The 13,247-nt window shown below is 48.4% G+C and overlaps 1 protein-coding gene and 1 long non-coding RNA gene across 5 annotated transcripts in view; one reads left to right on the top strand and one right to left on the bottom strand.

The window, feature by feature from the left end:
• Nucleotides 1–13,247, top strand: part of LOC100060608 (immunoglobulin lambda variable 1-40) — a 765,973-nt gene that overhangs the window by 53,832 nt on the left and 698,894 nt on the right. The window contains exons 1-2 of one of the 4 annotated variants that reach the window (XM_070276175.1): nucleotides 8,094–8,262; nucleotides 8,376–8,702. The exons of 2 other annotated variants lie outside the window; for them this stretch is intronic. In XM_070276175.1, coding sequence (XP_070132276.1) covers nucleotides 8,217–8,262; nucleotides 8,376–8,702 — 373 coding nt within the window. In that variant the 5' untranslated portion in view covers nucleotides 8,094–8,216. Of the gene's footprint in view, nucleotides 1–8,093; nucleotides 8,263–8,375; nucleotides 9,029–13,247 lie in introns of those variants that run through there. One more of the 4 variants, XM_070276173.1, reaches the window with a different exon arrangement.
• On the bottom strand, nucleotides 10,610–12,404 carry LOC138925483 (uncharacterized). Its single transcript, XR_011441708.1, has 3 exons — nucleotides 12,309–12,404; nucleotides 11,884–12,002; nucleotides 10,610–10,927 (listed from the first exon to the last, which is right to left on the bottom strand). It is a non-coding gene; the product is annotated as an uncharacterized lncRNA (long non-coding RNA).

Genomic DNA, 13,247 nt, shown 5'->3' with positions numbered 1-13,247 from the left:
AGGAACAGGATCATCTACAGCAGAAAAAGCAGCTCCGCAGAGACGAGCAGTGTGGCCTGGCAACAACAGCATCCAGGCACAAGCCCTAGAAACATGGACCCGGGAGTTCTTGTCTCAGCCATTTGAGATGGAAGCTCTGGCTTCAGGTCTGGCAAGGAATGCTTCCCGAGGGTCTCTTAGATCCTGTGCTAAGACAAGACTGACCATTGGGACCAGACATGGGTGATTTTGACACAGTGCTCCAGCTCTGTGAGGAGTCAAGATGCAGCCCCTCCCATTCCGTCTGGGGGCCCATCACTCTCTGGCCACTTCCTGCATCTAACTTCATATCAAGGGAGAGACGGCAGTGTGCTCCAATTTATCCACACTTCATATAAGCACTACTATCAGTCAAAGGAGCAAGAGTTGACCAGAAATCCAGGAGTCATTGAATATTACATCTGAAAAATTGCACATTCACTGAAACTTGAGCTCTGAAGTCCATTCCAATATGTGTGTTTGATTCCTAGTGCCACTGAAGAGTTTGGTTATTATCACGCAAGCAGAGGAAGGACCATTCTCCTCCATCAGTTTCCCTACTGAATGGTCATAATGAATCATTCTCCTGACCCGATTGAGTCACATGTGCCCCAAGTTGTCACAGTTACATATGATCTTGAATTCAAGTGCTACAGAGTCTCCTTGCATCTCTATTCATCCTGGAAATCTGCCTCAATCCAAGAAGGGTGCTTTCCTCAGAGATGGGTGTTGACCAGACAGCTGGGAAACCACTCAGTGGGCTCAAGGGGAGTTGGGCAAACTCTGTCCTCACTCATGTGTGACTTCTTTACCTGTGAAGGCCCCATTATCTTACGAGCTGTTGGGTCTGGCTGTCTGACTACATTCCATCAAATTTGTGTCATCTCTTTTTTCTGTACAGTCCTTGGCCAAGTGATGCAGGTTGGACCTGATAGACAATGAAGAGCCAGATTGCATTCCCAAGGAGGAAGTGGGCTCCCAGAAACATCTGTGCAGAGGAATGACACAGCTTGTGGGTAGAATTCCCACCGGGCCACCTCAGAAGATGAAGCTCTGTGGTGTCTCCAGAATGCCATGGAGTCTTTCCCTCCCAGTCCCTTATACAGGGTCCTTTGCCGGATTTTAGGGCAAGGAGCCCCTGGGGTCACACAGGACCTGCCTCCTCCTCAGTTCCACAGGAACAGGTGCTTTGACCCCAGACTCACTATCCTCTGTCTCAGTGTATTGGTCCCTTGGGCAGAAGGTCACCACTTTCCGCACTGGGTTGTTCTGGCTCCCAGACAGAGGCCCCATAAATGTGATGATTGACAGTAAATAGAATACAGCCTGAGTGGGAGGCGGATGCTCCCTCAGACCTGGGCTGTGGCCTCAGAGCTCACAAGGTGCTCTTCACCCTAGGTGGGTGGGTCAAGACCTCCTCTCCCCTCCCATTGGTCCACCCACTGCTCTTTTCTTACTAACTGTTACCAGCACGAGTCACAGTTAGTGACTAGTCACTCCTTGAGGAGATCTCTGCTGTCGCTTCCGCATCAGCACCAGAGTGTCTATGGCCGTAACATTCATTTGGGCCTTTAAGAATGTCTACTGCTCACTCTCATCAATGCCAAGTCCTGGCCACTGATATCACCTCTTTTGTTGCAGTTTAATCCTTACAGAACAAGGTTGAATAATAATAGAGATAAAGGTCACTTTGCTTATTCTCGATCTTTGCAGAAATGCCCCCTTTCACCATTCCATCAACTAAGATGCTTATGGAAATTTTCATGTACTTAAATATGAGAAAATATAAAAGAAATAAATTTGAACCATTTAATCTCTGAAAGCTTCTTAGATGTGTCCTGTGAATCTGTGTCTCATGTCATTCTGTGGAGTATTTCTATAATTTCTAAAGAAATTGATACATTTACTTACTCTGTCTCTAATGGATCCAATTTGTGCCTTCCCAGGAAAGGATGCATTTTCTGTATTTTTTAATAGAATATCTTTTAGAATTTTTTGTCATTTTTCATGTTTTCCACATGAGACCAGCAGGGGGCACTGTGGGATTGCCCTGTGGTCCTTACACACATACTCAGTGAGAATTAGGGGCTGGGCCCTGTGCTCACTGAAGAGGACTGAGCAGCTGTGTCCTCTCTGGCCCAGCAGAGTCCCCTGAGCAGGGACCTTCATGTTGTCTCAGCAGGTGCTTCCTCCCAGGGCTCTCCCAAGGGTTAAAGCTGACCTCCATCCTCCTCAGTCTGTAGTTTAAAATGAGCTCCACCACCAGGGCTCAGGGAGGGGCTGGGCAGGCACTGGATGGAAACCCATTTGCATGGGCAGCCCCTCTTGTGGCAGAAATGGAGAAGAAAAGGAGGCCTGGGGCAGCCCAGCCCCACTGTGGGGACCAGGGGTCTGTGTACACCATGGCCTGGACTCCTCTGGTCCTCATGCTCCTCTCTCACTGCACAGGTAGGAGCAGGCCTTGGAGGTACAGGATGCCCTCCAGTTTCTGTCCCTTCTTGCTCAGACTCCTGAGAAACCTTACCCGGGTCCCTGCCCCATCACCTATGAGTGTCTGTGTCTGCAGGTTCCCTCTCCCAGTCTGTGCTGACTCAGCTGCTCTCCCTCTCTGCATCTCCCAGAACTTTAGGCAGACTCACCTGCAACCTGAGAAGTGGCATCAATGTTGGCAGCAAAGATGCATTGTGGTACCAGCAGAAGCCAGGGACCCGTTGCCAGTGTCTCATCTACTCCACACAAATGCGGATAAGCACCAGGGCTTCAGGTCCCCAGCTGCTTCTCTGGATCCAAGGAGGCCTCGGACAATGCAGGGCTTCTGATCATCTCTGGACTCCAGCCTGGGGATGCACCTGACTATGACTGTGCATGTGGCACAGTGAGGCTTCTCACGGTGACATAGGCAGAGAGGGAAATGGGACAAAAACCTCAGTCTGCTTAGGCACTTGAGATAAGTTCTTCTGCAATTTAAAAGTAATGTGTATACAGACCAACTATACCTCAAAGTAGGTTCCGGTTCACATTGGCTGTCTTCCCAATTTTCCAGTCAATATTTCTGAAGACTCAGGAAAACAAACACCAAAACGAAAAACAAACCAAATAAAATAAAAATCTCATGATGACCCTGCACCTTTACCTCGTGACCCATATGTGATGAAATCAGAGTATTTTTAGCTGGGGTTTTTGTCTTCAAAGCTGGCAAATCAGCCTTTTCTAGATTTTTTCTTCATGGGAACCCAGGGTCCATGCAACAGGTACACAGTCCTCCACAGCAGGGACTCTGCTCTGTGAGGGGTCAGGGCGGAGACCTTCCCTCCCTCCCAGGCTCCTGTGCTCAGATTAGGCTGAGGCTCACTGTGTTCAGTGAGAAGACACCAAGACGTGAGATGCTCTTGTGAGAAACATCCCAGGAGGAATTCCAGGCACACAGCTGGCCTGGCACACTTGCTGGGTGCCTCGTCCTATAGTTGTGATGTCAGGGAGAAGGCGAGGAAAATGCTGAGCCTGCTCCAGGGAAGTTGGGTGAAGTAGGTCCTGTGGATGTGACTTTCCTAAAGCTGATCTCACTCAGGCCTCATGGGAACTCCTGTGAGTGGGTGTTCCTGAGCCTACAGGTACAGATGTGAGTTTTTCTCTCCTCTTATATCTCAGTGGACCTTTCCAGCTAGACAACATGTAGGAGAGGTTCAGTGGACTATGAGGGACCAGAAACTCCCCAATATGTGCATGAAGTAAATCCACCCTGTGAAGCTCTCTAGAAGGACCCAAACCATCTTCTGTAATAACACAAACGTTGTAGGTTGTCATGGAAACCCCAAAACCAACGACTTCCAGGCAGAGCCCCTAAGCTTGTGACCTAGAACAGCAGTGATGCGCCTTCAGGGGGTCCAGACCAATCTCCAGATCCGGGTTTGTCATCCTAACCTCCTCAACCAGCCTGACGATGAGGCTGATTGTCACTGTCAAACAGCTGCACACAACCTCCATGCCACTCCAAGCCTGTGGGGAGTGAGATAAGGATCTGCCCTCCACTCCCCAGTCTCACCTAACTCTCCTCTGTCCCTGCCTGTGGCCAACACCAGCCCAGGGTTTGGCTTCTGCTGTCACTTGTGCTACTAAAACCAGAGAGACTGATGCTTTTGAATGATTCTAAATTTCTCAATGCAATGAAAACAACCCATTTAACTACTCGTTTTCCAATGTAAGAAAATCACTTTGTCACCAGAACTTACAATCACACCTCCCTGCCTCATGCTGGGTAGGATGACATGGAGAAGAGAAGTCCAGGCAGTGTGACCCCGGAGACCCCAGGCCTCGTCTGCTCAGTCCCGTACATGTCCCATGAGCCTGGCCCTGGCTTTGCTGAAAACTCCCTGAGCTCTGGAACCTTCCCAAAATGGGTTTCTCTTCTTCTCCTCAGATCACATCCTCGAGGAAGTCCTGGATCCCAGGCACAGGAGAGGACTCTTCCCCTTAAGGACCTGGCTCTCAGACCCATCACCTCCCCACTTTACCCAGCTTAATCCAGTGAATCTTAATTGTTTTGCAGCTATAAGTTGTTTTTTGTTTATTTTTTGGGTGGTGAGAAGATATTTGAAGGTGCCTTACTTTTTTGGGATCTAGAGTCTATGAACCAACACTCATTATCACAGAGAACCCTGAGATTACAGGGAAAAATTCCAGAGAGCCCTGCTCTTTCTTCAATGTCAGAATATGGAACAGTTACCAAATAAACCTGATCAGGGCCCAGTATGGGTTGGGTGACATATCTTGGATGCCACCAAGTCAAGGAAGGAGGATAAATCTCAGAAAAAGACAAATGTTCATAGTAATGTTTTACTCACCCATCTTCTGACTGAAAATAATGATAAAACTAGACGAAAATAGTAAAAACAACCCTAAACATATCCTAGATTCAAAAGACAAAAGAATAAATCTCCAGAACGGCAATAAAGGGCAAATGAGCCCAGAGAGGTCAGCAGGAGGTAGGACACGATTTCCCTGATGGCGCTGTATTCTAGAGGCCAAGGGAGACATCAACCAGCAGTACTCATGCAGTGGGGTGAGGGGTCTAACAGGAGTCCCTCACAACAACAGCAGCAACAATAACAGTGACAACAGCCTAAGTCAGCCTGCCAGGGCATCCTATATAGATTTTTGGTCCTCATGAACCAAGAAGGTTCATTGCAGGATTTTAGGTCTTGAACTTGGTTTAAGATGGTCCTACACTAATAGAGACCCCAGGCACTGGCAGAAGCAAAGTTAAATGTCAGTTAATCCTGAAATATTGGGCAACACCCGGACTATGCAATACATCCTTCTCTTTAGCAGCCTGGAGGTCATTAGTTATCTGGAGACAATTAATATCTCAGCCTGTATCTCCAATAAGAGACCTACTCATTGAATGATTCTGATACTGACATCACAGAGATCCACATGCAAAATAAGGACACCCTCCAGGAGAGCTGAGTGAAGCCAGAGGGGCTCATGGACCCTGGATCTGAGACCAGCAGGGGTGTTGTTGGGCTGGTCCAGAGAGGGCAGTGTCCTGGGCAAGGCAAGCACAGAGAATGCTCTACTGGCTCTCGCAGTATTTGGGCAAACAGTGTCCTCACTGAAGTGCGGCTCTTCTGTACCCTTGTTTGTTTGCATGGTCAAAAACAAGATTCTCATGCCCACTACAGAGAACATGGTCTATAACATGTGGCCCCATCTTCCCAATTTGTGCTCAAGAGTCTGTATGTGAAGGCAAAATATTATCTGATTGTTTCACATTTATCAGATATTTCTCAATTTCAGCAGCGGGCTGCCATAATGACAGAGTCCATGCTGGGAGAGAGAAAAACCTGGGACATACATAGAGTCCAGGCGAGTCTGACTCAGGATAGGCCACTACTCAGTGGTCCATCCATCTGCACGATTTACTGAACAGCAATTACTGGCTGGGCTTGGATGGGGGATAGGAGCCATTAGAGGATTTGACCAGGAAGATAAGCAATCTGATTAAGTTTAAGTCCAGCTGTTCATAGAAGATGAGTGAGGAGGAGCTGAGAGTGAAAGCAGGAGCCTGGTGGGGTTTGTGGATTTGGTACAAAGATCAGACTGGAGTCCTGGATGCGGGATGGAGCAGGTGAGGTGGAGAAGGTTGCTCAGACACCGCATGTGTTTTGGAGGTGAGGAAGGGGATGTAGGAAAGAGGTTTGGAGGCTAGTCCTTGGGGACTGGGTGAAATGTGAGTGAGTTGTACCTCCTGGATGAAGCTCTATGGACACAGGTGTGGGGTTGAGGTCCTGAGCTCATCCTTGTGATGGAAATACAGTCAACAGCCTTCCTGCTTGTTCAGTGGTGACAGGAATGTTGTAGTTGTGAACTGAGATATCTCAATGGACTTCACTCCTTCTCTGAGATTTGTTTAACTTGTCCATTCTCCATGATCTCTCATGTCCCCAGGCTGATATCCCACATGGGTCAAAAATGTCCCTGCAGTCACAGGCATCACACCCACACCATAAACCCTCCTGAATGAGAGTTGCCATCCATGATCCATTGAAGAGGAATCTCAGACTTCGCGAGGACTGGACCAGATCACCCACACCATCTCACTTGACTCCATCATGGTGAGTAGGGAGGGGATTGTCTGATTGGTTTGGAAAATGAAAGGCCTGTCCCTGGGGCTGGGGCTGGAGCTGGGGAAAATCACATGCTCACCACAGGACTGGGAGATTTGCGGTCTGAGAGGAGAGGAAAGGACAGAAGGTTTCCCTCTGTGGTCCCAGCATGTAAATCATCTGCTCTCCACCCTCATCATTCATTCATGTTGGGTCTTCTACTGTGCACACTGGGAGCTGGGCAGGGTACACAGGCCAGGGGCACCTGTCTCATAACACTCTGCTTCTGGCACCCTCATCTTTCTAATGTTCTGAAAAGGGTCATTCTCAGGAGAAATGACACCCACTGCAATCAGTGAGGCCCCGGTGTGAAAATCAATAGTCTCCGGAGAGATAGAAAGGAGCAAAACTCCCCCATGAGGATATCCTCTTCCCAGAGGGGGTCAGAAGGGCGATTTCATCTCAAGAACCCACACTAGTGGCCACTGCCTGCGTTCGCCTTGGGTCCTCCCCTGTAACTGCCTCCTCACTCAGGTGAGGACCAGTCCCAGAGGCCTAGCTCACGGATGTCTAGAGACACACTCCAGTCCAGATCCCTTCTGTCCCGTTCCCCAAGGAAGTGATTCATCAGGTTACTGAGGGCTCATTCTTGAGATTCTCCACCTCACAGGGCCCAGGTCTCAGGTGCTCTGTCCCAGTTACCTTCCTCTTCTGTGTCCTGGAGCTGGGAACAGAGTGAGCCTGACTCAAAAAAGTGAACACCTGACTCTCATACAAGTAGAGAACCAGCCATGTAAAATATCTTATTCACCTCATACATTAGTGAGGAGACCAGTAAACGGTAATGATTGGTCAAAGAGCATAGCAAAAACCAAAGTACTTACATTCCACCAGGAATAGGACCTGTGGAGCAAAGTCTTTGATTGTTGGAGACACACTGCTAAATCTCTAACAGGGAGGGATCACATACAAGGAAAGAATCTGTGTCCTGCACAGAAGGGGACCTGCCTCCATGGGGCCGCTCACTGCTCTGCACTTGATCCTGACCGAAGAGGAGTTTGTGCAAGAGACACCCCCTCAGTCCTCACCACTGAACAGCTAAAGGAGTTGTGGACAGACTCACTCCTGAAGAGTCTGAGTAGAGACTGCCCTGAGGGGATGTGGAGGCTACACAGGGGCCACCTGGCCTGACCCTAACGCAGGGGGACAGTGGACAGAGCAGTGGGGATGGGGGAACTGTCTGCTGGGCTTCGGTCACCCTGAAACACAATAGTCAGTCTGGGCCTGGACACCAGGGGGCGCTCAGGGCTCATTCCTCAGCTTTCCTTGAGGGATCACAGCTGGGACCAGCCACCTAGCACTGCCTGGTGTCCTCTGCTCAGGGCTCACAGCTGTGAACGCCCCACCCCAGGGCCACCCTTAGGAAGTGGCACCTGAGCAAAGGCCAAGTGAGAGATCAGAAAGCGGGGGCTGTGATTTGCATGTGTGGGCCCTCCCTCTCTCAGAGCATGAAGAAGGGGTGGGAGAGATCAGGGGGAAGCTCTGCTTCAGCTGTGGGGCCACAGAAGGCGGGACTCGGTGAAGATCTCCACCATGGCCTGGTCCCCTCTCCTCCTCACCCTCATCGCTCTCTGCACAGGTGACTAGATATGGGGACAAGGGAAGGGGCCTTGGGAAGATGCGTGGGACTCTGCTTTCTCCCCTTGCCTCTAGTCCATTGAATCACCATCTCTGTGTCTCTCTCACTTCCAGGATCCTGGGCCCAGTCTCTGACTCAGCCCGCCTCAGTGTCTGGGACCCTGGGCCAGACAGTCACCATCTCCTGCTCTGGAAGCAGCTCCAACATCGGGTATAGTTATAGTGCTGTGGGCTGGTACCAACAGATCCCAGGAACAGCCCCCAAAACCCTCATCTATGGTAATAACAAACGAGCCTCAGGGGTCCCAGATCGATTCTCTGGCTCCAAGTCTGGCAACACAGCCACCCTGACCATCTCTGGGGTCCAGGCTGAGGACGAGGCCGATTATTACTGCTCAGCAGGAGACAGCAGTGGTAGTAGTGACACAGTGCTGCAGGCCCGTGGGGAAGTGAGACAAAAACCTGCTGTGCCCTCAGCCATTGGGCTTCCCTGTGCAGCCCCCACTCCTCGGCCGTGTCAGCTGCTTCCTTTGTTTGTGTGGCCAAAAGCATCTCTGATACTCAGTTCAGGGAAATTTCTCTTGAACATGTGTGCTCATGCTCTCAATGTCTGCCCCCGCAACTTGTCCTTGGTTTCAATCCATTTTCTGCTTTTCTCTAATCGAGCAGACATTCCTGGATGCTGGGGCAGGCTGCCCTGGGGACAGAGTCCACCAGGGGTGTGTGAGTCTGCCAGGGCTGCCATAACATAACACCACAGATGGGGCAGATTAACCAACAAACCTGTGTTTCCTCACAGTTCTGCATGCTGGAAGTCCAAGATCAAGGTGCTGGCAGGTTTGGTTTCTCCTTGGCTTGCAGAATGCTGGGTCCTTGCTGTGTCCTCACGGGGCCTTTTCTCTGTGCACTCACCCCTGGTTTTCTTCCTGTTCTTATAAACACACCAGCCCCACTTGTTAGGGCACCACCCTTATGACCTAATTACCTTAATTACCTCCTTCAATGCCTTATCTCCAAAGACAGTCACAACAGGGTTAGGGTCTCAGCATAGGGTTTTGAGGGACACAGTTCAGCCCACATCAAAGAGTCAGGACAGAAACAGGGAAACAAAGTTCAGCTGTGTTTGACTCAGGCTAGTTGACTCTCCAGATTATGTGCATCCACACCATTTACTGAACACCTACTATGGGTCAGACTTGGGTGTAGGGGCTCAGGGTAGTAGGTGGACAAGACAGGAAGGGTCTCCATTATCCAGGTGGTGACACTGTCTGGGGGAAGAGAGAGTACAAAGGAGCAAAAGACACTGTACAGGATAGATGTCCTGGGAGAGTGAGGAGGGGTGAGCTTGGTGGGATGGAGATGGGAGCATTAGAGGGGTTGTCAGGGGAGCGACAGAATCTGATTTGTTTATGAGGCCCAAGTGCTGCATAGAAACTGAAGGAGGAGGAGGTTTGGATGTAGGGAGGGACTAGGTAGGAACTGGGGACCATACAAATGTTAGACTATGGGTCTGGTTAATGGGTGGAGCAGCTGGGATAGAGAAGAAAATTCAGATAACCAATGGCTTAGAGGAAGGAGGGATTGAAGGATGGGATTGGGAAAAAGAGGGACTGAGGCTAGGCTGTTGGGAACAGTGTGGGTCGTGGGTGAGTCAATCAATTGAGACAATGTGATGGTGCCATTTAATTGAGGCTAGATTATTTGACGCTCACATTTTCAAGAGATATGATCAGCTCTGACAAATGGGACTACTCGTTAGGAATTCTAGTAATTCACATCTCTAGTTTACTCTCATCTTACATTTGATGAAAACTTCACCTGTGCCTGTTCAATTTCAGCACGTTTTTAGAGGAAAAGTACATGAAGGATGAACTTAGTCCCTTTGTTCTCAATGCTGCCATCATATTAGAAACTTTCCAGTTAGTAAAAGCCAGAAAATGACACTTTCTACCAGATTACTTAATCTGAACCTCATTAGTGGGATTCTGTAACGGGTTCATGTTTAAATGCTTCTAGAGGTTTACTTTATGCAAAATGCATTGATAATGCCTACTTGGCTTCCCTTCTCATTTACTTGAGGAAGAAAATAGGCCGAGAAGACAGGACAGGTTGAAGACACCAAGATTTGGCTCCAGATGGTACCTCAGGCCTCAGAGCAGGGCGTCTGCTCTCCCACCAGGCAAGGTCACGGCACATGGTCCACACATCTTGATACCAGTCATCCCCTGTGGGGACTGGAAGGCTGTGATGGGAAGCAGGTGTTAGGATGGGGTCATGTCCCAGGCTGGCAGAGTCTAGTAGGAGAAATCAAGAAAACTCTTGTCGACGAAAATAATCCATATCCAATCTATAAATGAAAATTTGGGTGAGTTTATTCTGAGCTTAAATCTGAGGATTATAACCCGGGAGAGTCTTTCCACAAAGGAACAGAGCACTCCAAAGAAGTGGGGGTATAAGGGTGGTTATATACCCTCAAAGAGGATGTTTCACATAGGATTGAAATGTCCCTCCCACAATAGTCTCGAGACTGCTCTGTAGGCACAGCGATTGATGGAAATACCAGGTAGGTCTTCTGTCTCTGTGAACACAGCAGGGTGGCAGTCTGTTGTCTCCAGCTGGGTGGTCACAGGTGAGCTGGGAGGTGAGTGCAGCAATCAGTTCCTAGCCTAAAGAAAAATGCTAATGTCAGGGGGAAGTTGCATCTTTATCTCAAGGGCCTTTGTTCTGGCCAAAGGAAATGTCTAAGCAGATATGCAATGCGTGCTCAATAGCCAGTCAGGCCCTTTTGGAGGAAAAAAAAAAGAAGTCAGGCCAAATTAGGTTTATACCAAATGGCTTCCTCATATACTCCAATATATCCTATTGCTTGCCATTTTTATTTGTCACTCTCGTAGAAACCAAAGAGTGATGGATGCAACTAAAGGAAGACAACCCCTCAGCACAGTGATTAGGAGGACTTGGGCAATGCTTTACCCTAGAATAAAGAGAAAATAGTGGATGGACGGGTGTGGGTCCCTCCTGGGAACTGGACAGTTTCCTTGTTGGGCAGGGTTGGCCCTGGGCCAGATCTGATAAGGGCTGTACTGAGACAGAAGTTTGCTTCAGCGTCCAGAACTGGTGCCTGTCCCAAGGCCTGCTTCTTGTGACTTCGATGGGCATGTTCCCAGCCCATTTCCTGGGCAGGCAGGAGTGCCCACAGACTGGTCTGCACAGGGCTGGGGCCAGGGTGCAGAGCTGCCTCCAGATTCCCAGTCAGACTGAGGACAGCAGGCCTGCCTCCAGGGGCAGTGATGGGCATGTGTCTTGTCTGCTGCCTGGATGGGCAGAATTGCTCCTGTACTGTGGCTAAGAGGGGCTAGAACTGGATCATGGGCTGCTTCACGGTTCACAGCCAAGGACACGGTTGTCAGGGCTGCTAACTGAGGCATGGGCAGTGGTGACTCCTGCTGGGTCTCTGGCCAAGTGGTGCAGGTGACAGGAAGAAGGCAATAAAGTGATTTTCCATGTCCCCAGGGGGATGGTGTTGTTCTGGGCCTGTTGCCAGAACCCCTTGACAACAGGCCTGCCTTCTCAGACACCACTCCTCAGCTTTGGGTTCTGTCAGGATTGAACAGTCTCCTACCTGGATCCAGAAGCTCCCAAAAAGGCACTTTTGTCAATGGATGGCTGCCAAATCATGGTTGCTGAGTGGGGACACGAGTGGAGGACCTCCTATTCCATCATCTTGTTGAGGTTACTAGCCTGTCAAGGAATATTCTAAAATTTTAGGTAACTTATTTATTATTTTGTTCTCTTATGGTTAGTAATTTTTGTGTTCAATCTAAGATGTCTCTGTCTATTCCAAAGACATGAAGATGTGACTATATTTTTTCTTAGAACTTTTATGATTTTAGCTTTTATATTTATGACTATGATTCAAATCAAATTGAGTTTTACATATGCGTTGAGGCAGTGGTCAGTGTTCACTATTTCCATACCACAGGCTTGTGATCCATTCATGAAAACCAGTGATCATTTCAACAGAAAAAATTTGATAAAAAGTCGAACCTTGTTTGTGATTTTGAAATAATCTCTCAGGAAACTGGAATCAATGGAAGTCCCATTACCTGATGGAAGACAGGAAAATAAATAAATCAACTAAAATAATTATTCTAAGTCGTTTTATATTAGAATTTCTCCATTCAAAACGGAGATAAAACAAACATCATGTGTCAAAGAAGCGATGTCTTAGAATTGCTGAGAGCAGCGCCCTTGGTCCTGCAGAGGACGTTCTATATTGCGAGCTGCCCCACACGCAGGGAAGCCCTTGTCTGTCACAGTTTTCAAATGAAATGCTCATGAGGAACAGTCCTCCAGGCTCTGTCATGTGTCACATCTTTACAGATTCTAATAGAAAAGATGTTCTTGAATTCAAATGCTACAAAATCTCTTCTTACCATGGATCTGGATGTCTGACTCAATCCAAGGACAATACTTCACAAACCAAATTGGAAATAGGAAACATTTAAATAAAAAGTAATAACACGACATGCATCCACTTCTCTGGAGAATGTAAACAGGGTCAACTAATCAGATAAAAAATGATGATAAGTATCATAATTATGTCCTTTGTTCAATATTTCTATCCTTAAATTTTATTTAAGAGAGTATGCACACTGGGTGTTCGATTTATGTTTGCTGATTTCCTTGTAAATTATTATAATACAAACACATAATTGCTCCTGTTAGTATATCCAGCAGGTGGTGTGTGAGCCTGGTCCTGAAGGAAGGGGACAGCGGTGGGACAGGTGGAGCAGAAGTGCTCAAAGAGAATGAGGCACTGGGGTTGAGGGTTAAGTATCCTCTTATCAAAGGAGGCCCACTTGTGCTTTTGTACAGGCTCCAGGTGGAGAGGTGAGGCAGGAAGGGGGAAAAATGATGGCCACACACACACAGAGACTTTGAACGTGACACTCAACAGCTTTACATAATCTTCATGGGGAGAGA

The sequence above is a fragment of the Equus caballus genome, chromosome 8, assembly GCF_041296265.1.
Source record: "Equus caballus isolate H_3958 breed thoroughbred chromosome 8, TB-T2T, whole genome shotgun sequence".
Classification (NCBI taxonomy): Eukaryota; Metazoa; Chordata; class Mammalia; order Perissodactyla; family Equidae; genus Equus; species Equus caballus.
Note: the sequence above shows the minus strand (reverse complement) of the source record. Positions and strands in the feature narration are given on the sequence as shown.